General features: G+C 32.4%; 2 protein-coding genes across 2 annotated transcripts; both read left to right on the top strand.

Annotated features, from left to right (window-relative positions):
• Positions 1-1027: 1027 nt before the first annotated feature.
• On the top strand, positions 1028-27235 carry LOC140448647 (cilia- and flagella-associated protein 44). Its single transcript, XM_072541746.1, has 29 exons — positions 1028-1410; positions 1466-2201; positions 2307-2469; positions 2610-2755; positions 7234-7397; positions 8959-9089; positions 9182-9496; positions 9575-9817; positions 10128-10235; positions 10307-10504; positions 11296-11566; positions 11626-11737; positions 11877-11990; positions 12913-13100; positions 13167-13351; positions 13466-13854; positions 14098-14284; positions 16369-16557; positions 16702-16965; positions 17037-17245; positions 17757-18178; positions 18235-18400; positions 18461-18599; positions 19630-19820; positions 21162-21438; positions 21553-21820; positions 24575-24737; positions 24840-25092; positions 26863-27235. The coding sequence occupies exons 1-29, from the start codon at positions 1122-1124 to the stop codon at positions 27208-27210; spliced, it is 6828 nt and encodes a 2275-aa protein (XP_072397847.1). The 5' UTR covers positions 1028-1121; the 3' UTR covers positions 27211-27235.
• On the top strand, positions 14472-15514 carry LOC140448651 (proteasome inhibitor PI31 subunit-like). The gene has a single exon (XM_072541753.1). It carries the CDS (start codon positions 14609-14611, stop codon positions 15473-15475), a length of 867 nt encoding a protein of 288 aa, XP_072397854.1. The 5' UTR covers positions 14472-14608; the 3' UTR covers positions 15476-15514.
• Positions 27236-27261: the final 26 nt, after the last annotated feature.

A 27261-nucleotide genomic window follows, 5' to 3' on the forward strand; every position in this document is an offset into this window, starting at 1 on the left:
GACCACAACAAGTCATTTAAGTGGAAAGTATAACTCATAAACTTTTAAATTATTGAAACCGAAATGACTGCAAATCGGTATATTATTTGCGTTTTTGTTGCATGTGAAGGTTAACAAGACAAAACAAGGGAAAGAAAAAGTGCACTGGGACTAAAAATATTATTAAAAAGTCTGGGCCTGAGAAACAAAACAAAAAACAGAAAAAACAGTTGTTTTTAAGATATTACGCTTTTATGTGTGTAATAAACAGACTTAGGCAAATATGCAGAGAGCATATTTTCTATATTTAATGCAACTAGTAAACTTTTTGCATATTTTTATATTATTCGAGGTAAAATGCACAAAAACACTAAAGTATAATGCCCTTATTTGGAGACAATCCATTTATATATTCTTGATATTTTACAATAGATAAATAATATCCCTTTAATAACAGGGAGAAATGCCCATTATTCGTAATCTGTATGGAAATAAATGGCCTGTTACGTCTTCTTGGTATTTCACATTATAACAATAACAATTTAATCCCTTTAATGACTTTATGAAATGGGCAAATACAGGTAGGTATGTTGTTGGAAATTTTAGAAGGTATAGATAATATTCAGCATTTTAGAAACATTAGAAAATATACAGACGAGAATTAGTTGTGTTCTGTAGTTCGTGCTTAAATAATTTTGTTTTAAAATTCGTAAATAATCCCTACAACTAACCGTGCTCTTAATTAGTTTAAGTCATACAAGCGGATTTGCAGCAAATTTGTATAGTCAATTTTTGCAAACAGTGACATATTTTTCGCACAAAAATGTGTTCAATATGCTAAAAATAACTTTGTACGAAGCTGGGCAATGTATTTTTCAAAGTGATTTGGTGTATAGTTTTTTATCGTTACAACATTAGAGTTTTAGAAGCGAACCTCACATCACAAACTTCATGAGCTATTCAATGACGTATACTAAAAGTTGTAGGAGAAAACCTATAGCTTGATAACATCATCGCTTTACGTCGCCATGTAAATATTTACCTCAAATCGATCAAACAAAAACGTCAAACCATTTATTTGACAACAATTTCATACAGACTATTTAAATAAAAAAATATATCATTTAAAGTAAGTACCAGATATGTCAGATTCTGGAAATGAAGGAGATATTTCGGCAGATGAACAAGAAAATCCAACAGAAATACCAACAGCAGTTACTGAAGTAGAAATACCAATAGCAGTTACTCAAGAAGCAATATCGGAAAAACCAGACGATCTGGTAGAGTTGCAAAAAGAAAGCGAATCACCCATAGAATTAAAACTTGCTGAAGATGGTAGTGCTGAAGAAAAAAAAGTTGAAGATAATGAATCAATTAATAGAAATGTAGAAATAGAGCCAAAAGAAGTGATGGAGGAAGGAGACACCGAAGGTAAACAGTTTTTTAATAATACCATATCAACTAACACAAAACTTTGTTGTTTTAGCATTAGAAATTGAACAGGTTAAAGAAGTTTCATCGAAAGAAGATGAAATCGTGGATCCTGATAGAAAAGAAGTTTTAGGCAAAGAACTTAAAGAAGTAGAAGATGAAGTAGAAGTTGAAAGAGAGGAAATACAAACTGAAGTGGATATAGATGAAAAAGATGTTTCACAAGATCAAGACGAAAAAGACGAAGGAGAGACGAAAGTGGAAACAGAACAGCCAAAAGAAGAAAAACCTGAAGACCAAGATATAGAGCCTGAAGAAGATATTACTGAAACTAAGATAGACGAAAAAGAAATAATGGCACCTGAAACAGATGAAGAAGCTGCACCGAAAAAAAAACAAGTAACACATGAAGATGAAGTAAAAAAAGAAGAAAAATTAGATATGCCCACAGATGAGACTGATATAGAAACTACCGAAGGAGACGAAACTGACTATGAAGGAGTTAAAAAAGAAGATGAATCAGAACAAGCTTTAGAAGAACTACCCGCTTCCACAAGAAAGAAATACAAATCGAGAAAATCCATTAAATCTGACGGGTCTAGGAGATCAAAAGTGTCCTCGACCTTTTCGGGTGAAGAAGATGTTGAAGTAGAAGACGAATTTAGTGAAGAGGAGGAAGAAGAAGAAATAGAAGAGGAAGAAGAACCGGAACATTACGATGCCGAAGGATTTTTGTCAGGACCAACAATTTGCGAAGGGGGAACCTTGCCGTTGGATATTTTAGAATTTTTGTATCTTTTTTAAAATAATAATTAGTTTTACAGATACATCATGGACTTAGTATTACAAATGTTTTCATATATATCTAGCATATGTTTTCCTTAATATGTTGGTAGTCATTCTTTTGGATATAACTGCAGAAAAAAATTCAATCTTGAAGTTTTGGACGAAAACACAGTTGTCTTCGCTTCTGGAAATTTTTTACATTTTTTCAACTTGGAAACCAAAGATATTTGGTTTCGCAGAAGTGCATTAGGGCAGGGAATCGGGCACATTAAGGTATGTTTTTTATTGCGTTTTTCTGTTAACTTTTTCATTGAGTCATTTGTATTACGTACTTTTCTTTATTTATAGAAGTTATTTCATTTATAGATTCGTTTAAATCTATTTTGTTTTTGACTAAAACAAATATTTTTCAGAGAAATCCAAATAAGGAGTATTCCCATTTTGCCGTAGCTGAATGTGGTCGTAGACCGATAATAATCTTGTATAATTGGCCAGAAATGACAATTTTGTGTATCTTGAGAGGTGGAGCAAAGAAACTTTATTCTAATATGGACTATAGGTAAATAATTTATTATAATACATTCGCTTATTTCTAATCATTAAGGTTGTAGCCAAGCTGTAGAGAAAAAAACGTGTTTTAATTAGTGAATTTTTAAAACCAGCACAGCGTTATGAAGAGCCTTGCCTGGAGTAACCTGCAAGTGTTTGTAACTTAAAATTGTTGGTTATAATTTTTTTTATGTTACTTTAAGGCACAAAAAACGTTGTTTTTTTGGTTATTTTTATTTTTATTGTATCAAATTAATATCTTAGTGTCAAATAAGCAGAATATTGAATGAAAGTACATAAAAGATAAGCTTGTATAGGTTTAGACAGGCTTGTCTGTATTTTCAATAAGGTATTTCCTCTAATAACAATTAAGTCAAAACATCACAAACCCTAGACTACCAAAGGTATCCGCATATCAGCCAAGAATATGCGTTCACTACCGTACATTAAGAAAGTTACTACCAACATCTTTGTCACTGAATTTATCTCCAAGTACAGATGAACCTATCTAAAACTTATCAAAACAACGAAAAAAGTACTATCAAAATCGTCTGGGAAGCTCTAAAAATGTTGCAGGAGAAACTTGGTCCATAATAAACAATCTTAGAAATAAAACTAATACAGCTTAAACTTTTTCTCTTCCAAACTCTGAAAATATTAATGATTACTTCGTTAATTTGAGTAAAAACATAGATTTTATTTCTCCCCAATTCAAAAAAGGTCTTGAATTCATTCTTTATAAAACCAGTTAATAAATATATCATCTATATTATATTCGGCAAAAAAATTATTCAACCGTCTCCCTTTGCAACTTAAATCTATAACTTCTTTCCTTAAGTTCCGTAAATTGATAAAAGCCCATCTATCTGAAAGACCATATTATTCAGTGGAAGAGTTTCTGAACGAATAACTAAAAAATTACAGTACGTTTAGTCGTTTAGTAGTCTAGGCGGGATCTGTTTTGGATTGGACATTTTCCATAGGAAGCTATTTTTTTGCTGAAATCCCTTCAGGATGTGCTTAATATCGATAATCACGACATGCGCCAGTCGCAAACCCTGTGCTAAATTTTTTATTTAACAAAATCTGAAAACAATTGAAAATTTCTTATTTTTTTGCTCCTATTTTCGTTTATAATTCGGAAAATATTGATCCTAGAGAAAAAATTACAACAAGTTAAAAGTTTCTTTATTCAATTTTACATAATATTTCGTTAGCTAGAAATTAAAAATTTAATGTTTATTGTTGAAAAAATAGCAATAATTGGAAAAAAAGTACAAACAAATGAAATTAATCCTTTAAATGTTTTCGACTTTCTAAACTTGACCTACAAGCTCCATATTCCGCCTAGAAAAACCTTTTGATATGTTTAAAACGTGTGCTAAATTTTGTTAAGATCGGTCGGATAGGTTTTGCATAATACTTTTGCAACCCAGCCTACTGGAAAAAAATCGCAAATTTTCAAATTTATAGTAGGCCCTAAATAAGGCCCTCAGATAGTTGCAAATGTTTTTACACATAAAAGAAGGCTCAAACTTTCAAACGCTTTTTGTAAAATTCAAATCGGTTCACTAGGAGAGTCTAGAAATTTTTTAAAAGTTTTAAACATTTTTTATATATATATTAGGCTTATAAACAATTTGAATAACTTTACGAGCTTTAAACATATCAATTTCAAAATTTATACACTTAAAGAATATTAAAAGTCGCTTCTTAAAAAAAAAAGATACATTCGGCTTACTGGTTGCCGAGATATTAAAAGTCAAAGTTGGCATACATTTGCCGTGTAACCATAAGTGATAGAGGACTCGTTTTTAAGCAAATACCCTCGTCTTGTCAAGTACTTTTTATATAAAAAGTTTTACGTAATGCGCTTTATGGCAGCATCCATAAAAAAGACAAATAAAAAACCGTTTTCGCGTAAAATGTCGCTCGGAATGCATGAGTGGTGGTGGTGGGGGACATTCACTCGAAATGTGAATCAGCGAGTTCAAAATTATAGCGCGCGCTAAAAATTGCATTATCTCGGCTTCTTGTTAACCAATTTTGTTCTTTTTTTGAGTCGATGTCTCGGACGACAAGAATTTCAAATATCATATTTTCAAATACCATTTTTAATTGCAAAATTGGGAAATTTGCAATAAACAATTGTATGTTAAACAAGTAATTGCATTTTTTCTTCATGCATTTTTTTGAGCTTGCAATTTATACATTGAAGTAAATTGTTACTTTTAGTAAACAAATATGTATTTATAAATTGTTAATAAATAATTTAAATTGTTAAAACAGAGGCGAACGAAAAAAAATTTTTTTTTCATAAATAAACTTTATTTTGACTTAATCTTCAATAATTTTTTTTTAAGTCTTTTTCTTTTTTTATAAGGACAAGAATCTTCAGGTCTGACCTTGACCTTCAATATCTCGGCAACCAGTAAGCCGAATGTATCGTTTCTTTTTGTAAAGAAGCGTCTTTTAATGTTCTTTAAGTGTATAAATTTTGAAATTGATATGTTTAAAGTATTTAAGTAAAGTAAAGTATTAAAGTAAGTAAAGTAAAGTTATTCAATTTGTTTATAAGCCTAAAAAATGTTTAAAACTTTCTAAAATTTTCTAGGCTCTCCTAGTAAACCGATTTGAATTTTACAAAAAGCGTTTGAAAGTTTGAGCCTTCCTTTATATGTAAAAAAATTTGCAACTATCTGAGAGCCTTATTTAGGACTTACTATAAAGTTGAAAATTAGCGATTTTTTTCCAGTAGGCTGGATTGCAAAATTATTATGCAAAACCTATCCAACCGATCTTAACAAAATTTAGCACACGTTTTAAACATATTAAAAAGTTTTTCTAGGCGGAATATGGAGCTTGTAAGTCAAGTTTAGAAAGTCGAAAACATTTAAAGGATTAACTTCGTTTTTGTACTTTTTTTTCAATTAATGATATTTTTGCAACAATAAACATTAAATTTTCAATTACTAGCTAACGAAATATTGTGTAAAATTGAATAACGAAACTTTTAACTTCTTATAATTGTTTCTCTAGGATCCATATTTTCCGAATTATAAACGAAAATAGGAGCAAAAAAATGAGAAATTTTCAATTGTTTTCAGATTTTGTTAAATAAAAAATTTAGCACAGGGTTTGCGACTAGCGCATATTGTGATTATCGATATTGGGCACATCCTGAAGGGATTCAAACAAAAAAATAGCTTCCTATGGAAAATGTCCATTATGGTCTGAATTTCTACAGATCCCGCCTAGTCTATAGGTACAAGTAACAAAAGTATTTTTATATATATTTGGGTATCACATGCAGCAACTAAACTTATTTGTAAACTAGTTCGTAAGGTTTTATTATTCAATTTCAACTCAGTTAAATTTTACAATGGATTTTATTATCTTTTATTTTGTGATATTGACGATTTATGTAATTTTAGTAAATTTTGATTGTTATTGTTATTTTTTTGACTTTTTGTAAGCTTTGTCCATAAAATTGTACAATTTTCAGTGACATTAAAGCATATTTCTATTCTATTCTATAAAAAAAGCTTTAATTTGAGCTAGACTACATTAAATTAGAATTTTTAGACCGACAAGAGAACAAGTCAACACCGAGACGATTCGGCTACTCGAAGAAAACAATCAACTCTACCCATATTTTGTAACTATAAATAGCGGTTTTTTTTTAATAAAAACTATATCCTCATAAAATATAGGCCTATAACTATTGAATGGCGCCAATTTTAATTCTTAAATGTTATAAATATAGCTGTTATATAACAGCTGTGATTTTTTAAACGAATTAAGCTAACTCCACTTCTATTGGTCCTAGAAATCTGACCAACAAGGGAATCTAAAAAGGAATTTAAAATTAGATCTCTATCGTTTTTAGAAGACAAGTGCAGGCCCTGTAACATTTATAAAAATTTCATAATTTTTGTAAACAATTAAACGTATTTCGAAATGGAATTGATAGATCGGACCTTAGAAAGTTTCATTCGTGTTGTAATTAAAAGAGCTACAATATAATATCAAAAATTATTTCAAAAATTAAAAATTGTGAAAAATTTACATTTTTGGACTTTCAATCGTTAATTTTGCAAAAACTGTTGGGTCAAATTTAATGTAGCACAACTCAAATTAAAGATTTTTTTATGTACTTTTATTCCTAATTGTGCTCATTTTACCCTACTAAGATATGAATTTAATACAATAAAAATAAAAATAATCAAAAAACTCCGTTTTTTTCGCTTTAAAAGTGCCATTAAAAAATAATAACCAATAGTTTAAAGTTGCAAATATTTGGAGGTTACTCCAGGCATTGCCGTTCATAACTCTATGCCGGTTTAAAAAATTCACTAATTAATGCTCAAAATCATTCATTTTTGTCTTTACTAGTTTGAACTATTGAGAAGCTTGAACTATTGAGATTTAAAGCATCAGAAAAAATAACATTTTTTATTAATATAATAATATATTTTCCGTTCATAGTCCTGATGGGGAATTGCTCGTCTCACAAAGTGGAGAACCGGATTATTTGATCACCGTATGGAACTGGAAGGAGCATAAGATTTTGCTCAGAAATAAATCATACGTAAATGATGTTTATTCTGTCAAATTTTCACCGTATATACCAGGAGAAATAACCACGTGTGGTAAGCTGAATTATCATGATTTTAGTTTACCAGTTTTATCATTCTCTTTACCTTTATCCCCACGTGGGATAAGCTCTCTAATTACATTACTTCATAACTTTTATCTTGGGTAATACCAATAATATAGATATCATACTTGTTTCTGAAAACCATTTTAGACATCGAAACTATTTTAGGAACTAATAGAACCAAAACACATAGAAAAGGATACGTGGATTGACTGTCTAATAAAGCTCTATGCAGAGGAAGAACAAACGACCTGCTAGAACCGGAAACACCAGAAATTACCACAAATGAAGAACTTAATATAAATGTACAGGAAGGTCGGAAAATACTTGAAAAGCTGAAGAACAGAAAAGCAGCAGATAAAGACGGGATACCAAACGAATTACTGAAATATTGTGGAGCACCAATGACAGAACAATTAAAAACATTAATTAATAAAATTATAAAACACAATTAAATACCGGAAGAATGGAGAAGAAGCGAACTAATTCTACTATTCAAAAAAGGAGATAAAAGAGGATAAGTCTAGCAGATGAATGAGAGGGTCTTCGTAGTAGATCGTGTACAGATGCTTATATATTCGTTATAAAGCAAATTACTGAGAAATCACTAGAGTATAATGGACCAGCATTTCTGTGTCTGATTGACCCAAAGAAAGTGTTTGAAAGAGTAAAACTCAAAGATGTAATCCATCTCTTGTGTAAATGTCCACCGAGTTATAAAAAAATATATATAAATAATTTGAAGATCAACAATAATGATGTGCTGTCTTTTTAGACATCGCCCAAGCTTTCGACAAAGTTTGGCACTATGGATTATTATACAGAATCAGAAAAAGGTTATTGAACAGCATTTTCCTTATCCTCAAGTCCTACCTTAAAAATAGACATTTTCATGTAAGGTATCAAGACAAAACTGCAACTCTATACCAAATAAGGTCTGTCGTGCCTCAGGGGAGTGTACACAACTGATCTTCACACTACTAAAAATATAACCATTGCAACATAACATATGCAGATGATATCGCTGGAATGGCATCTCACAAAGATCCTGATCATTGCTTCTCAAAGTTTGCACACTCACTTGGATGTTATATTCTCTTGGCTAAAAAACTGGCAATTAAAGGTAATTTTATCTCCCTTTTAATTCTTCTCTGCAAATCTCTACATTCTGTTTCATTTGATTTTATACGTCGACATTGTTCCATCAATTTCAAGATGTCTTTTGTCATCCAATAATTTTTCTTGTTCAAATTACTTCTATAATCATTGTTTGTGCAGATTTTGTTAACTTGGTTTTTAAATTCATTTCATAGTTCTTCTGGATCTTCTAGTTGTTCTTCGATATTTTTTATTCTACTGTTAAATTCTTTTTGAATGTTATCTTTTATGCTGATATCGACAAAGTTAAGTATATTTTATATCTGCTACAAGGGGTTGGTGATCAGATCCAATATCTGCTCCTGGAAATGTAGTGACTTGTTGACGGCATTTTGGAAGCGCTCACTTACAAGTATATAATAATCTGGCTTACTGAATTAAATTGTTACTTTTAGGTGTAGGTCATATAAAATTTTGGAAGATGGCCCGCACATTCACCGGACTGAAACTGCAGGGCGAGCTAGGAAGGTTCGGAAAGACAGAATATTCTGATATTTTGGGGGTTTTGCCCATGCCAGATGAAAAGGTAATCGAAACAGTGCCAAAGAGGCGCTTTATATTAAATTTCGTTAAGTATATGCAAGTAGTATTTAATATATCCCTTTGAATTTCTCGCAGGTAGTGTCTGGTTGTGATTGGGGCAATATACTGATATGGGACGGAGGTTTAATAACCTTGGAAGTGCTACGTACCCTACGCAAGAACTGTCATGAAGCACCTATAGTACAGATATTTTACGAAGACGAAGAATTGTGGACAGTATCGTTGGATGGCCACGTTCGTATTTGGTGGTACGAGAAGATCGATAGAGCTGATCCTCCAGACGACGATCGCGTCATCCTCTTGGATCCTTCATATGACTTCTATACTCCCGGCATGTCCCTGTACCAAGTGACTAGAAGGCGAGAAGAAGAGAGTATGTTTATAGCTCAGGTTTGTAGTTTTTTTCACCGAATCCTATTTCTATGATGAATATTGAACTCTTTAATGCTTTTCTTAAACATTTTCTAGGATGGTAACGGTGGCATATGGCAAATAGATCTCAACACAGTCACAGAACCAGAGCCTTCTATGCAATTGTATAAGTGTCATGCTGGAAAGGTCGTTGATATAGCAACTTACTGTAACGGGCGATATTTGGCTAGTTTAGGAAGAGACGGCAGACTTTATATTTACAATTATTTGATGAAGAAACTGGTGTTTGGTTACGAATTTCCTGCAAAAGGTTCTCGGATGATTTGGCCAGAAGCTGAGGTAAGTGTTTAATGTTACATTTTACATTCTATTTATTTAATAACGTCAAAATTTATAATATAATCCGTGATCGGAGCAGTAGCCACTTTTTGTCAATTGCTGTTGCGTAAAGTAAATTTCCGAATTATTTCGTATGCTTCAAAAATGATGACGCACGGGTAAAGAACCATGGACTCAACTGTATATAACAAAGTAGCTAGTGTAAGAAAATGAACACCGGGAATGTCTTTAAATGGTTATTTTAAAAGTTTTTAAATGAATCTGTAAATTAATAGTATAAATGTATTTTTTGATTGATATCAATTTTCAGCTCTTACCAACAGGAGATGTAATTTTAGCCGGTTTTTGTGATGGGCAAGTAAGAGTATGTGTTCTAAATTTAAAAAATGAAGAAAATATCAGTTTAACGGTCACTCAGGTAAGGTTTTTGCAAGAAACAAGGTTATTTGGAAGCCTAATTTCGTCTAATGGTTTTTTACATTTTTTTAGGTTATAAAACCTCACAATAAACCTCTCACAGCAATAGAAATTAATTCGAGAGCCTCAATTGTAATTACTGGAGCTGAAGATTCTACAATATTCGTTTTTGCTGTCAACTCGTTACAAAATATGGACGAATTCTTGATTCCTATAGGATTCATTCCAGCCCCAGATTCTGTAACCTGTCTGACATGGTATCCTAAAACAGTAAGTGTTGTCCACTTAAAACACCATTTTTTGTTATCACTGTGTAGGTAAATTTGCAAACTTGATAGGTACGCTTGTTAACATTTCAGTAGACGCAGTTTAATTTTGTGTATCAATAGTCGCACGCGGTCTACTACACCGGTCATAAAAATAGTCCTCTGGATGCATTTTGTTTAAATTTCAATAAAATAATCTACTGCTTCTATTTATTTTAACATTATTGACCGTCATTGACGTCTCCTAGACACGCTGCGTCTACTGAGAGGTTAATAGGGTTCTTAAAAGAACCAACTTTTTGACAAAAATAAAAATTGTTAATTGATAATAACATAAATAATTTTTAATTAATAATTAAGCATTTTATCACTAAAGATTTTATCACTAATGATTAAAACTAAATGCTTTTCATTATTTTTGTTTTTAAAACTATATCTTCGATCACTTAAAATTAATTTGTACATTTAAAATAAACATTTTACATCGACAGATGTAATTGGAGCATATTTTAAGGCGGATAATAAATCTGGCTCATTTTTAATTCCTCCCCAAAAGTGTCCCATTTAGAACTTTAGCAATATTAGAAAAAAGGTAATTGTGGTAACTATTAATTTATAATTGTCGTTGATATGTGTAAGTTGCTGTTTTAATTTCGGATTTTTTAATATTTTTTTACTTCTCGAATAACTTTGGAAATATTACCATCAAATTCTAACATGACTAATTCTATTTCATTGAAGAATTTAGTAAAAAGGTCATTTAACTCATACTGATACACTTTAAATATCTTTAAGGACCACACGATATTAGTTGGATGTCTTCACGGACAGATGATGGAAGTTGAAGTACCTAAAACACCCCAAGTCTACACCGGAGTGTCATATTTGTTAAAAGTCCAACCGAAATATCAGAATTTCATGTCGTACAAATCTCAAATTCGAAGAAACATCTACCTTAAAAAAGTAGCTAAAAGAAAGGCTAAGAAGGTTGAAGTGAAAAGAATAGAAATGGAAAGGATAATGAAGGAAAATCCGGCGTTGGAAATTGATGAAGAAGTATTTTTAGGTAAAAAAGTTGTAATGTATTTTTTGGAATTTGATGTAACCATATACTGATATTTTTAGCCGATTCTGAATCTGAAGAAGAGCTGGAACCTCTGTATATTCCGGAAGTCAGAAACAGAATTCTCTGGATGCGCTATACGCCCGATCAGACAATTTGGGTGTCCATGGCAGGGTAAGCAGCTACTGAACCCGATATAGTTGATAAAAAAACAGTTTTTAATCAATTAGTTAATATATAATCTATAAGTATTGAAAGAACAGTAACATTGTTCAATGCTACCGAGAGTAATATATTATTGTTATCTTTTAAGGTATGACGCTGGGTATATTTACGAGTACAAAATGGATCAACATGATGAAGTTCCGTATAGATTTAAAATGGTTCATGACGCTGACGACACTGAAATCAGCTATTATATAATCGAGTAAGTCAGGTTTAATTTTATTTTTGAAGCGAAGCTCTATACTGTCGTTGTATTTTACTTTTTTCTCTATTATGAAATGCTGAGGCGAGCCTCACGACAACTAGCGACACAAGATGGCGTCGTCACAGGTAAAGTCACAAAGTAGCGGATCTTTACATCGCTACATTACTCTTGATCAAATCGTTTCTAGTCATCATATATTTACTCTAAATTACTCAAAATATATCATAAATGTCATTCCGTCCAATTAATAACAATATAAAATCGTCTATTTAATAACTTCCGATATCATAATCAATTTAAAGTGAACATTAAATAAATTAAAAGTCCACTGTGTAAATTTCAGTTTTCTCCAAGTTCGAATTAATCCAAAAATAAATTTATATATGTACGTCACTCAAAAATTTACAGAAAAGAATGAATTGTTTATTTAAAATATGATTATTTATATTTCCTTCAATAAAAAATACAGATATGTCTTTATTTGAACAGATCAAACCTTTCATAAAACTTCATAACAAAGAGGTAAGTAATATCATTAAGATATAATAAAATTTGTCATCACATTAACATTGCTGGATAAAAAATCATTTTTATTTTATCCACCAATGATTTATAATGAATCTCCCATACGAACTAGGATTGTTGTGGAAAGGCAATACAGCAATATTTCATAACATCACCAATAGAAAATGCAGTTTTGTTTCCTCAAAAGAACACCATTTAGTTAAGGGCATAAAACGGAAAAAAAGAAGACAATTTCCCTCAATTTCAAGGTGAAATTAACTTTAGTTTTTTTTGTTATGATCCAGAAAAAATGGCCCATAAGAGAAAAAATGGCTTTAATTATATAGAGGTTTCCATCATACCTACTAATAGTTCTAAAATTCTATAAATAATATAAATTAAATATATGTTTTAGTGAGCAACAAAAGTACCTCATACTCGCTATGCAAGACGGTAGCCTCCGTGTGAATAGGATCAACCGGAAAGATTTTCGGGACTTGAAAGATTACTGGAGTTATACTTTACACGATAACCAATACGGTTTCGTATCGAAGTTGTGTTTCAGTCACGATCAAAAGTTTCTGTTTAGTTGTGGGGAAGATGGTTAGTATAAAAAACATTAAAAGTAAACATTTTTCTTCTAAAATAATTACTGAGAAATTATTACAGGTAATGTATTTGCCATGGTTTTCCATCACGAAACCTATGTACCTCCATTAGTCATAAGACCAATGATACGCATAAGCCCCTTGGTATCTGTGGAAGACGTAGACCCATATACAAAACTGAGTTTAGAAGAAACTAAAATTAAAGCCGAGGAAGACAGAATTATGAAAGCAGCCAATGCACATAAGGTATCATCGTTATTTATACAGTTCACCATACGTGCTTGGAAAATATGTGAAATATTGTACACCTATTGCTTTTCAATTGCCTATATAGACAGAATTTTAACAAATTTATTTCAGGCTAACGTAAGAGATATCCTTAAAGGTCTTAAAGAACGCTACCAAAAACTGCTATCCCGCAACAACAAGCTTTTACCGAGCCAAATAATCCCACGACAAGAACTAGAACTTGACGATCGAGTATTGCAGTATATAAACAACGATTTCCAAAGCAAGTTGGACCTGGTGCAAAGAAAATTAGCATACGATCTCGAAAAATCCGAAGTACAAATGAAGAAGTTATTGAAATACTTTACAGATCCCTGCGACATGCACCCGGTGCAAATTTCGGGGATTAATGACCCTTCCTTGTATTTGTTGACTGTCAGACAAAGAATGATGTCACCTATGTTTCCGACAGTTTTGAAAATATGCGAAGAAAAAATTGAAGAAGAGAAGAGAAAAGGCAGGTATTTATATAATCATTTTTTTAATTAACATATACGATTCACAAATTTTTTGTGTCGTGCCAATACTGTATTTGCTGTTTAAAATATTTAACTCTTCTATAATGTATTTTATTGTCATTTTCTGCATTCATATAGAAAAGGAATACATCGCTTCGATAAGGTAAGATGTATAACATTTAAAGTGTTTAATAAAATAGATATTACAAAAAACGAATTATCTGCATCCTATTTTTTCAATCCTAGGCCACCTGAGAGAGTTCAAGTTCAAGCTAAGATCCCCGTTCCTAAACCGTCAAAGCAAATGGCTTTGGAATATTTCTTATTAAGTTTGACACCGTCGCAAATTCAAAACAAATTGGGTCCCAAGCTCACACGACTGTTGAATAAATATAGAGCCAGGAGGGAAAAGTGGGATAGAAGAGCAGACGAAGTAAGTAAATTGTTTGTATAAAGTTTAATATATTAAGTTTCTTAAGATATTTCATAGAGTATAATAATTTTATGAAACTTTAGATGTTTTACTAAACAAGGCCGGTCCTGCGTAGTCAATCGATTAATCGTAACTTCATTCGATTACGTTGATTACTTTTAGCTTTCCAAATCGTCAAAATACAACTGACATTTAATAACATTACCAAGCAAACATAACCAAAAACGGAGCTAACATAACAATGACAAGGAAGATTTTTTGTAATTTAGTTGATTTGATTAGAAGCGATTAAAAGTAAATTTTTTGTGTGATAAAACATTTCAAATGGCTGAATCTCTATTTGGTTGGGACCTACTGTATAGCAGTGTTGAAAAAGATATAAAAAGTAACCAGGATATCTTAGTTTGTCTAACTCATCTTGTCCTAGTCTCAAATGGTTTCAGATGCGTTGGTTTGGGTGAGTCTAAGGTATTGGACGGGGACGAAAAAAAGTCCGAGTCATTACCGAAGCATTGGAACGAAGATCAAAACAATTATTCCATAAGATATGTATATCAAGGAAAACTGTACATCTTAAAAGCAACCAATTTAGACGATGCACTGATGGTTAACTTGATCAGAGTGGATGAACGGACCGTGTCATTTTTACAGTTAAACAAACGAGATGTTGCCACTAGGTCAGGCAGTTTAGATAACATGATTCCAAAGCACAAGGATATGGTTGGTCAAATAAAAACTCAACTTATTGATAAAGTTATAGTTTCCACCAAATCCAAAGAGACTGGTGTTCAGACTGAATGTCAAAGTAATAGAGACAGAAGTACTAGATTATTAACTTCCCCAGATCACAGATTATTAAGTTCCCCAGAGAGGCACGAATTTCCTTATCGAGCTCCAATATATGGACAAGATGATTTACATCCCCTGGGAATAGGACCAATACCTCGATTACCAAATCTTGGAGGTATTGGTGGAGGAGGGATGCTGTTCCAACCTCCAGGTCCTTCTTTTGGTGGAGGGTTGGGTGGGCGTATTCCAGGTGGTATGGGCCTTCCTCCAGGTGCAGTTCCACCTGGTGCTAGATTTGATCCATTTAGACCACCAGATGTTGACAGATTTCCTCCTGGAAGATCCAACCGACCTGATCCTGATGAATTCCCACCACCTGGATATGATGATATGTTTATGTAGTATTTAGAATTTTTTTAATACTAAATATTTTAAAATATATGTGGTAGTTTTATTAAAATATATTGCTTTTTAATATTAGTTGCATTTTGTGATCTTGGGATATTGCACAGAAGATTAAGAAGGCATTCAAGTTATCCACTTCATTTATTTTGAAATCAGGTACCTGTATTCTTCTTCTTTTATCAACATTAGTTCTGAGAAACTTATATTGGATTTCTTTATGAAATATAAAAATTGTGTAAGTCAACATCATAAATAATTCCATTTTTCCACTATTCAGTTAAACTTGAAGACACTGTTTCATACAAAATTTTGAATGATTTTCATACTAAATTATGATGTATTACTAAATTAATTTTTAAACTGAGGTACAAATAACATATTTTCTAATTGTAGAATGATTTAAGAAAAAAACAATTATCTAATTGTTGAAAAATGCATTATATCTTTCACAATGTGTTAAAAATGTGCTTTAGATATGCCTATGACTTAAAGATATTGCTAAGTAAGTGACAGTAGTTAACATTTTTGTCATATACAAACAAACATTTTAAGAAACTTAGGTGTAGGCGCTTTTAGAAATGATAGGTAACAATACCTCTTCCAGAAAAGGATAAACAAAAAATACTTAATGAAATCAAAATAATAAACAGAAATGTTAAAGAAATTGTTGAAAAAGATGTGTTTACTGCTACAAGAAATTACAGTCAGTGTAAACTGTATCAAAAAAAGTTAAAATTGACCTTTTGTAAGTCAGAGTTTCAAATAGCAACAAAAAAATATATTCACTTGGTCACTGGCAGTAAAATAGTCTTTTATTCATTTCATGGTGTAGCCAATGTGTTAAACGATAATATGACATTTCATTTCTTTATGTATTGCCACTTTTCCAGTGGGAAGAATTTAAGGCAAGGAGACCAGACCCAAACAAAAACCATCCAGATGACGAAAAGTTTCTTCAAGAAGCTATGAACAATGTTGGATACTACAAACTGAAAGAAGCTGATGACTATAAGCCATCGCCTGATGAACGAGAAACGACAGTAAAAAAGTATAAACAAGTTTTAGATACTCGCTTAAAGGTAAAGGAAACATTATTTGACAAAAATATGTATTTACATTGTCAGTGTAATTGCTGAATTACTCAATTTTATTAAATTGTTCTTAAACAAATTTATTATTACTACTTACTATCAATTTAAGTTTAATAATTCTTTTTATCTTAGCAATACAATCTGAGGCACAACTTCATAAAGAGTGTCTATGACGTAAGAGATTTGAAGTATCAAGCTATAGACAAACTTAAAGAATACAGAGAATATTTGAGAGAACTACATGAGGAACTACCTGTAAGTCTTCATCAATTTGGTCCGAATATACCCAATGTAGACAGCAATGAGTTTCCTGAGGAAAAGTTGAAACCTCACATTATACTAGAAGAAAAGGAAGAGTCCATCGAGAGTGGATACATCCTACAAGAATATGTACCTGTAAGTTTATTTTTCGTTTAACAAACAAATGCCTCGAAAAACCTTAAGATATATAGCCTTTTTCTTTATAGGAACCAACTATATTCCAAAGAGAACGACAACTGTTGCCGCAAAGAACTACATATCCGAAAATAAACAGCGACAATATTTTTATTCCGACGTATAGTTCCAATGAAATCGCGAACGTACTCGAAATGGAATTTGACAGTCTTCTAAACAAATATTCTGATGAAGTTGATACACCGATGGAATCAGAGTTGAGAGCCAAAAGACTGACCAGGTAAGATTTGAAAAAGTTTGTATATGTTGTGCTTTGGTCTTCCAGTTGGAGGCAGAGATCTTTGTATGCTCTTGACATCACCCTATCTAACCACCAGTACATCGTATTAGAACCATATTCCCACTAATTGTGCGCCTGTGATTCTTTTTATCATGCTCCATTTTTGGGCCGGGCTAGAAAGCCTGTTCATTTTCGACTGTTTCGTTTGATTTTCTTCTGGTTTCATACGCTGTGCAGCATATAGGCGTTTATGCTGGTTGGATTATGCATGAGGATCCTTTTTCTTATTATTGTACTGATATCAGGTATGTCGCACCAGTATCTTATGATTTTGCTTGATAATTTTTATCTTAAATATATGAAAAAACGGTAATATCGTCGAAAAAACTGGTAGACTGACAGAGAACAACATGGGGGGTTCAGTTCTGTATTCTACCATAGGCCTATAGGCCCTTGTTCTAGCCACCGCCTCAATTGTAGTGCTCTTATACTAATTCCATCTAATATTTAGAAAACTCTTCTTCCAATCCACCACAATCGCGAATATGAATAGAACAATAGAAGAATTTAACCAGGTAATTGAAGAGGGTAAAAAAGCACGATTACCTGTGCATCCCCGAGGCAATTTTGTGGACATCTATATTCTTACCCTGAACCAAGAACTCAACATCTTAAAACAGTTTGAAGATGGCGAAGATAGTCTTCAAAACAAGGTCAACAAATGTCTGCAGCAAGTACATGCTATGGAAGACGATATCGACGTGGAGAAAAACAAAAAGCTGGACATTGAACACGAAATCGAATCGAATCGTGTGGAAGAGATGAAGATACAGGAGAAGTTTAAGCATGTCACTGAGACTAACAAGTACTATGACTTTCTGAAAAAGGTGTTTCGTAAGAGATTTAGACCACCGAAGCAAGCTACAGACTCAGGTGATACTACTATTGACACAATTACTATTTTTTGTATAAATATTTAAAAATTTTAGACAGCGACTCTGAGTCATCGTCGTCGAGCTCAGAAGACACCGAGGAAGACGACAGTGCTAGCATCGACTCCCGCGACTTTGGATTTATCAAACAGGACCTGAACGTGTGCCCTAAAGGATGTGAACAGGCCATATTTGACCTCACGGTAGAATTGAGAGGAAACAGGTAAAATTCGTATGCACTAATTCAAAAGCAAATGTTTTATGTTTTTTAAGTTTGTTTTAGACATTCAATCGAGCAAAATACTAAAGAGCTTCAACGTGTCGTTGATACTATTAACAAAAATATTGATCTAAGCAACAGAAAATTGCGAATAGTTCAAAGTCAGTACCAGCAAAGTATTAATTCATTAGAAGCCTATCAGGTAAGTAGATTTTATGGGAAATTATCAATAACATTAAAATACAGTACATTTAACCAACTTACACTTCTAAACGATTAACGGAATTCGCAGAAAACTTTTCGTTGTAGTAAAAAGCACGGTAAACTGCACTGGTGTTCTCTGGCCTACAGAGAACGTTGGTGTGTGTCGTTTTAACTGACAATAACCACGTGTTCAAGTCGAGCAAAGAAACATGTTGCTCTTTAAGTATTAAATACAATGTCATCGACCTAGGGTCACATTAGAATTAAAAATTTTGAAACATGTAAATCCATATATTGATGTCACAGCTACTATTTTAGTGTTAGCTTCAATTACAAAAGAAGGCACTGAGGATGATCTGAACTAGATCGAAAACGTCACGTTATGCACCTGTATAAATTTTGACGAAACTTTTTAAAAAAGTTTTAAATTAAATGTTTTATACCTACATACAAATGTGAAGTGTTTTACTTCTGTATAAGTTTAAAAAAAAATGTATCAAAATATGCAAAACTATAAACAACATGTTAATAACACATGTATTTATTTTATACCTAAAATTTAGCAAAGTATTAAACATTATGGAGAACACCAGTGCAGTTTGCCTTGCCTTTAACTACAAGAAAGGTTTTCTGCGAATTCCGTTAATCGTTTAAAGGTGTAAGTTGGTTGAATGTACCGTATGTTGTAGAGGACAGGAATTTTTAAGCTTTTGGTTTACATTAATCTTTTTTTATTTATATTATATATAAATATTATAAATTTAAAAGAAATCTTTATTAACATTAACACATCAACTGCCAAAATTTGGATAACAGTACGCATATTATTTTTAATTGGATTCTCGATCCTAGACGTCATTTTTTGTCTCAGTAACAGTGCCTAGAGAAGAACTAAAACTTTATTAGTAGCAGTATCGACACTAAAAACTTATAAAAATATTTGTAATAGTCTATTTTCTTAATATATACTATAATACTAATATTATAGTAAAATGATTCACGAATACTTACTTTGCAATTATATTTAGAAAGAAAAGCAAAGACTTTTGAATCAAGTAAGGTGCACAGTAGTACTGAACCTGGACCAAATCCATGACTACAATCCTGAAACGGACGAAATATCTGACTACCTGGTGTTTTCCAGATCGACTCTCTCGAGTTTGTACAAGAGGGTCGGCGGTTTAGAATATGAAAATTTGCAGCAAAAAACCAAATACGAGTAAGTATAATGATCAGGTAAAAAAATAGTCTGGCGGAAAACCGTTCGATTAAAAAAATTTTTGTGTCATTTGTCAAAGTTTATATTTTCCATTTCTTTGTTATTCAAACTATATTATTTTACAGTTGAGTCCATGATTCTTTACCCGTGTGTCATTAATAGCTTTAATTAATAGCATTAAGTTCGCAAAAGAATAAATTTTTTAATGTGCAAAATACACAATATTATTCGTACATTTGTAACAATCCCCACGTTATTCAAGAATTTAAGTATCAGCATAGGTTTAGCATAAACATCTGGATAGGAGTAGTTACGATTATCTACTCGGGCCTGTGAAATTGCCTGGTCGTTGAAATGGTCCTGATTACTTACAATTCCTGCAAAAGTTTTACCTGATTCATTAGATGATGTGCCTTTAAATATTCGGCAAAACTTTTTGTTTCTACATAACGACCATCAGGCCCACTTTAGCAAGAAGGGGCTGTCCAGTTGTATGGCCAGCTAGGTCGCCGTATTTAAATCCTTGCGATTATTGTGTTTATTCCGTTTCGATACAAAATTGTGCACAACTCTGACCAAGGATACAAGACGCTTACAACGAGTTTAGAAATAACTTTGGAAATTTTGCAAGAATTCGGCGTTCTCTGATCAAAAAGACAAATTTAAGCGTAGACTAATGTTCATCAACATCGAGTATTTTTTGTAACTATCTACTTTTGATACTTTTTCTTTTGTGTTAGTTTCGTTTAGGTACCTTTAACTTTCATGAAAAATTTTCAAATCGATTTTTCTAGAAAACTTTGTATCCTACCGACTTAAAGTAAGAGTAGCTTTTAGTACTAGAATACCTGAAAATTAAATAATCTAGTATAACGAATGCTTACAAAATAAAGGCGAAAAGTTATGTGTTAAAATAACCGTTGCCCTACCCAAAACGGACGCCTAAGACCAGTACTAGAAATTCACAATTAATAGAATCGATTCAACTCTGGATGATAAATAACCTTACCAGTTTCGTTTTTCTAACTAGAAACGTTCTGGAGGCATTTTACAAAAACGAATTACAAGGCGCCATCTTCAAAGAGCTCTAGCTCTCTTAGGAAGTATTTTCGGGCAAGGTGAATTGGGTTAAATTGCCTTAAAATTATCTGAGGAATCTCTGGTCTTCATTTGTCAGGAGAGTTTCTGGACGCCCTGTATAATCCGTGATCAGAGCAGTAGCCACTTTCTGTCACTTGCTGTTGCATGGAGTAAATTTACCACTTAATTTGTATGCTTTAAATGATGACGCACTTTTAAAGAACCATGGACTCAACTGTAAGAATTGTTTCCATTTTCCAGAACCTATTTAGAACACATAACAAGAATGAGGAAGGATCTGCGTTATATGCGAAGTAGAATTAAGAGATTGATGCAAACAATCCAGCAAATGATGTGCGAAAAATTCGGTAAAGTTGTAGACATCAACGAATTAGAATTAGCCATGATCAAAAAGACTTTTAACAAAACGCACATAAACGAACTAGAGGAAGTCGTTTTGAAGAAACTTGTGTTTGATGTTCGTCTTAAGAACACTAACATTAAAGATGTATATGCTGCACAGATCAGGCAAATGACGGTAAGTTGAAATTCTATGTGTTTTTTTAACTCCGAGAAAAGAAATCACAGCGAATAATTTTAAAAACATGTCAAAATATTAAAATTTATGTTTAATATCAATAAAATTTTACAGACGAGAATACAAGATTGTCAAGAAGATCTTATCCGAACCATTCAAGGCAACACCAACCGGTTGGAACTACTGCAGGTGATGAACAGAGAGAAGAAGGATTTGGTTAAAGCGATTGCCTCGCAATCTAAGCGAAGAGATAAACTGGAACATAATGTCACAGCAAGTGCACAGTGTGACAAAGATATAAAAAAACTAGAATCAATCGTGGAGGATCAAAATAAGACCATATTTAATTTGAAAGCGGAGATTAAGATGCTCAAAACCAAAGGTACGTTTTTCTTTTATCTATTTAATTTTTTAAACGCATTGTCAGAATGTTTTTAGTGTTTTTAAAAATATATACAGAGATATGACTGTTTTGGGAAGTACCTAGAGACGAGTTATTTGCGATGTTTTTAAACATGTGTGACTGTTTTGGTAAATATCTATATTATGTTCCAAACGTTAGAATCAGTGTGGTTGTATATTGCAAGCGGGTTTATCATATTTTGCCCATTCTGTGAATTATCATAAATAAAACCTTTTGTATTCCACAGCAATTAACGGCGATAATTCTCTACAAGTACCTGCCTAATACTTGCATTTGCTTCTTTTCTTAACCGTCATCAAACAATTACTAGTTTTCTGATTAGTAATTACTAAAATTCTATTAATTCTAATATACACTAAAAATCTAATTTTGTGACCTAATTATTGAGAATCACTGATTGTTTCGTACACTGCATGGGTTGCCAGGTGAAAATTTTTGTCCTCCCCAAATTGAACATTAAAATATCCCTAGATTGAAATAAATGTATATATGGTTGCCTAATTCTGAGTAAAATGATGGGATGTATTGATGGTTGCCTAATAAAATAACATGGATATATAAAATACTTGTTGTTTTATACCTTTATTTTAAAAACATTAAATTTTAAACGGTACAATAGCGAATATTTGAATAAATTTAACCAAAACAGAATGACGTACTTATTTATGGCTTTGAATATTCTATTTAATATATTATTATGTATTATTCACTTAATCTAATTAATACAAAATACAACTTAGAAGAAAAATGAGAAGGTGAAGCCTAGAACTTTATTTATATATTTCCACGACTCCTGTAATTCACCCGATTCCTAGTAAATCCTCTAATTATTTATTTTATAAAACCTAAGATGTTTGAAAATCCCCTAATTCCTGCTCCAGAATTTGCTTTTCCTTTCTGAAAATATATAAGAATCTATTTTTGGCAGAAATCTATTTGGTAGCATAAAATAAAGATTCCAAGAACGTGGACAGTTAGCGACATCTGATAATAGAATACTTAAGTAGTTTACTCCGGATTTATGCAACTGATAATTGTATTGCATTAAGAAATCGCCAATTAATTATTTGGAATGTAAGATCGCTTATTTAATACTGTTAATACGAAGTGGTTTTATACCTGAATTAAAGAAAATGTTATTATAATAGGCCTATGTAGGGACATATTTGAGCCCGTCAAAAATCCCTAGATTTTACACTAAATATCAAAAAAATCCCTTTGTCCCTTTTGTACTGAAATATCCCTAGATTCGGGATAAATCCCTAGACCTGGCAGCCATCGCATGTCTGAAATATGCTATAGAGTTATATGAAATGTTTGGGAAGTACCTAAAGACATTTGTAAACATATGTAAGTGCTGTTTTTACGTATAAACGCATGAGTGATTCAGGATGTACAGCTGGTTCCTAAAAAAAGTGATAGGACTCTTAAAGCGTATTTTGTAGAAAATTGAGCGGTGTATTTTGAAGGATAAATACTTATTATTTACATACTGTCACTGTCACTGCCAAATCTTAAAATTTGTCAGGTAACTTATTCTGTTTAACCTCTAAAAACGGCTCCACATTCTAGTAAATAACTAAAACTAAGAATTATAACGAAATTAGAAGATGGTTGGTCACTATCTGCCGTAGCGAACCATTTTAACGTAACCAGAACAACAGTTTCTAACATTAATAAAAGATGGAGAAAACAAGAAACTCTCGAAAGAAAGCAAGGTTCTGGAAAACCAAAAATATCTGCTGCTCATGAAGATCGTACGCTTTTGGAGAGATTAGAAGAGAATCATTTTGAAGATGCGAAAACTGCAAGAATTATGTCACAGTTTCCGAGAAGAAAGACAACAACTTGGCGCAGAATTAAAGCATCGCGTCTTAGGTACCTAACCGCAGCAAAAAAAAACAAGCTCTTACAGCACAACACAAGCAATTAATATAATTTGCTTTAAACCATCAGCTACAAAATCAAGATTTTTGGGACATTGTAATATATTAAGATATTAATAGATTTAATCATCTTATATCTTGATAGATGTTGAGCAGCTGGTTATTTTAGCGCCAATGTATGGGGATTGATTTTATCTAGAGAAATGGTATGGCGTATTGATGGCAAGATTTTTGGGTAGACTTATCTGAATATTCTAGAAAACATCTGTTTCCCAGTGTAGAACAATTGTTACAATTCTTGCTTTAAAATATTGTTGTCATTTGTTTTATTCCTTAATAATAGTAAAAATAATAACAACCCTATTTTATTATCAACAACTTTATTTATTAACTATCATTTATATACTCTTTATAAAATGCAGGAATTCAAAATAATATCAAAATGTAGACCTTAACAATTATTACAATTTATGAATTAACATATATGTAAACAATTGTTTGTTTGTTTATTTTATTATTTGTTTGTCAAAATAAATATAATATAATGTCAGACCAATCAAATACACTGCTCAAAATGGTCAACTCTTACTAAGAGTCGTATCAGATTTTTTTAGGAACCAGCTGTACATAGACACGTGTGTTATTTGAGACCTACCAAGATACGGGTGGGAAATACCTAGAAACTATAAATAATTAGGGAAGTATTTAGACAAGTGTGACTAATTTGAGACGTACCTAGCGAAGTTTGTGTAATTTGGACAGCATATCACTGTTTTTTTTAGCTTATTATGATTTGAGTTGTACATTTAGATTTCGCTTTTTGCAGGTATGCCCCCCAAAGAACGATACGTGGAACCAACATCAACCGAAGAAGTGGAACTAATCAGTGAATCTATCAAAGAATGGCCTGAAATCGAAAAATATCTGGAGTCTACTCGTGAAGAGCCCGCAGAAGAAAGGACGTTACAAGAAATAGAAATGCCGGGTTTGTAAGTATCTGTATAGGGTTTATCCAACTGAACCAGTCAGAACTTCTACAATAGAAGGAGATTTAAACGTTTAGTGTACCTGAATGTCTTATTTTTTTATAGCTACTTAACTGAAACTGAGGATATCATAACAAACCTTATTCACGAAATATTGGGAACGATGAAAGTGAGGTCGAAGGTAGTTGCTGATGCAGAATTGGTGGTAAGGAAGATCTTGAGCCACATACTCAACTGTGTGACTGTTCAACAAGTTATAAACGAAATAGTCAGTAATCTACCATGCGAGCTGACAACGAAACAAAGAAGTCTTGTAGAATCATCAGCCGAAAAGATTTTCACCATTCAAAAACCGGATGTAAGTCTATTAACTTTTTTGGTACATTTCTGCCTTCGGATGATCTATAGGTTATACTTATCGATCCCTATTTAGTGGATTACATCATTTTTATAATCAAGGTGCGGAGTCTCTAATAAAATTTCCCTTTCTCTTAATCTCAACTCTAGTCTATCCAAAGCTACTATAGGCCTCTGAGGTCGAGTGAAAGGGTGTTTAAGCGCACACTCATATTGAACAGCCTTCCCAAAAAAAATCAATAGAAGGAAAGAGGAACAAATTTGTTCTTCAAAAAGCAGTGTTTACCAACACCAACCAAATAGCTAACCACCATGTTGTGCAAAGTTGTTGCACCCATTGGTGCAACATCTCTATAGATTGAGGAGACTTTCTAACAAGCCTCAGTTCTTCGTCAGCCAGCATTCACTCGATCATTCATCAGCTACTGTTTATATAGATTTCTTGTAGCAATTGTAATTCGTGAAGATGATCACCATAGGTGTTACAGAAAGATACTCATTGTGTGATCCGAGTCAGACTCCTAAATTCAAATCTCAGTTTATGCAACTTATGCTTATACCTTTGCAACAAATCAGGATCTATAGGATACAAGAGTATTCCAGCCAAGAAATGGTGAGTTTTCCGAAGTAGAGTAATCTACAAAAAAAATAATAGACCAAGGCTGATCTGTTTTGAGGTGGATGTGAGAGGTGGCATTTGAATTTGTCCAGAAGTAGTTAGGTGATTCCTTCAGTAATAATAATTGACTCATCCTCCCTCTCAAATAGGTCGAGAACATTAATAAATAATTTAAATATTTAAAAATTACTAAAAACATCGATTTTTTTCTACTGTCCTTGCTTATAACTTTAAAACAATTCATTTTTGAGCAAATTCGTAAGGAATAATATAGCGACAATTAAAATTTCTATAAGATACGGCTGGTTAATGTTTTAATTTATCTTGCTGCAAATTCATATTGTTTTTCAAGTGGAGTTTTCTCAACAATTTTTTTCTGTAATATTCTTACACGTGTCTTGTTCTTTTTTTGAACCATTATCACAAAAAGAGTCAAATAGACGCTTTTGATCTTGCGCAGTTATTTTTGCAAAACATTTTTCTACGCAACACTTATGGACAACAGAAAATACGTTACTCTGTACAGTTTTCCCGTAAATTTTGACACATACTCCTGTCCACTCTGTTTCTTAGATTTTGCCACGTTTTCTTTCCAATGGTCTTTCTGAACAATTTTCTTTTTGGCACTTTTTGACACCGCGTTATCTAAAATAGTTTTACGACTAGCCATTGCTTTAAAATACACTTAAACTTGCAGTTTAAAATATAACATAATCTCAATCGCATTGTCAGTTGTCAGAAATTCACCAAAACAGAGTTGATTTAGAGGCACAAATCTGTCTCAGCCGTGCCAACACCACTAAAAAAAGTGTTGTACCAACGTAAAAAACCGTAATATCGTAGAAAAAATTGGTAAACTGACAAAGAACAACATAAAGAGTTCAATTCTGTGTTCTAATATTTTAATACCATACGCCTGAGGTAATAATACGTACTGCAAAAACCATCCCGTTGAAATACCGTGTAACTGTATAGTAACTGTCAAATATAAAAATTGCTTATTTAATTATTTCTGTCAAGTTGTTGACGGTAGCTCAGCAGGCTGGTAACGCTCACTTCGTTGTGAAGCGATTTAGTGGTAGTCTGTTCAGTCGCCACGCCAGCCAGACATTTTTAAAATTTATCGTTTTCATAACTGCTTTCATATTTTAGATGAGCGAAGAAAGCATCATACAATACGCCAAAGAACTTCTAGAAGACTCAGTGGAAGAAATTTTACAGAAAAACGACGAACCGTACGAGCTGGTGGCGGAGCTACTCGAAAACTTGGTGGAGTCGATGCCCAAGGAGTTTCTGTTCCACGAAAAATCCCTAAATTCGCTGGTCGATAAACTTGGAAGTTTCATCGGCGAGCATAAGTTAGAGAGAGATGCTTTGACGAGCAAGATCGAAAGAATTAGTGGCGAAAACCGCAACGAGATATTGGCGATACTCGACGTCATTTTAAAGGAAGTCTACGGTACAGGAATTGACTATATGTATGTTATTAAAAGGAAGTAAAACGTTAGTGAAGTAATAGACAGTTTTAGGTTTAATTTTTTATTTTATATA

The sequence above is a fragment of the Diabrotica undecimpunctata genome, chromosome 8 (assembly GCF_040954645.1).
Source record: "Diabrotica undecimpunctata isolate CICGRU chromosome 8, icDiaUnde3, whole genome shotgun sequence".
Classification (NCBI taxonomy): Eukaryota; Metazoa; Arthropoda; class Insecta; order Coleoptera; family Chrysomelidae; genus Diabrotica; species Diabrotica undecimpunctata.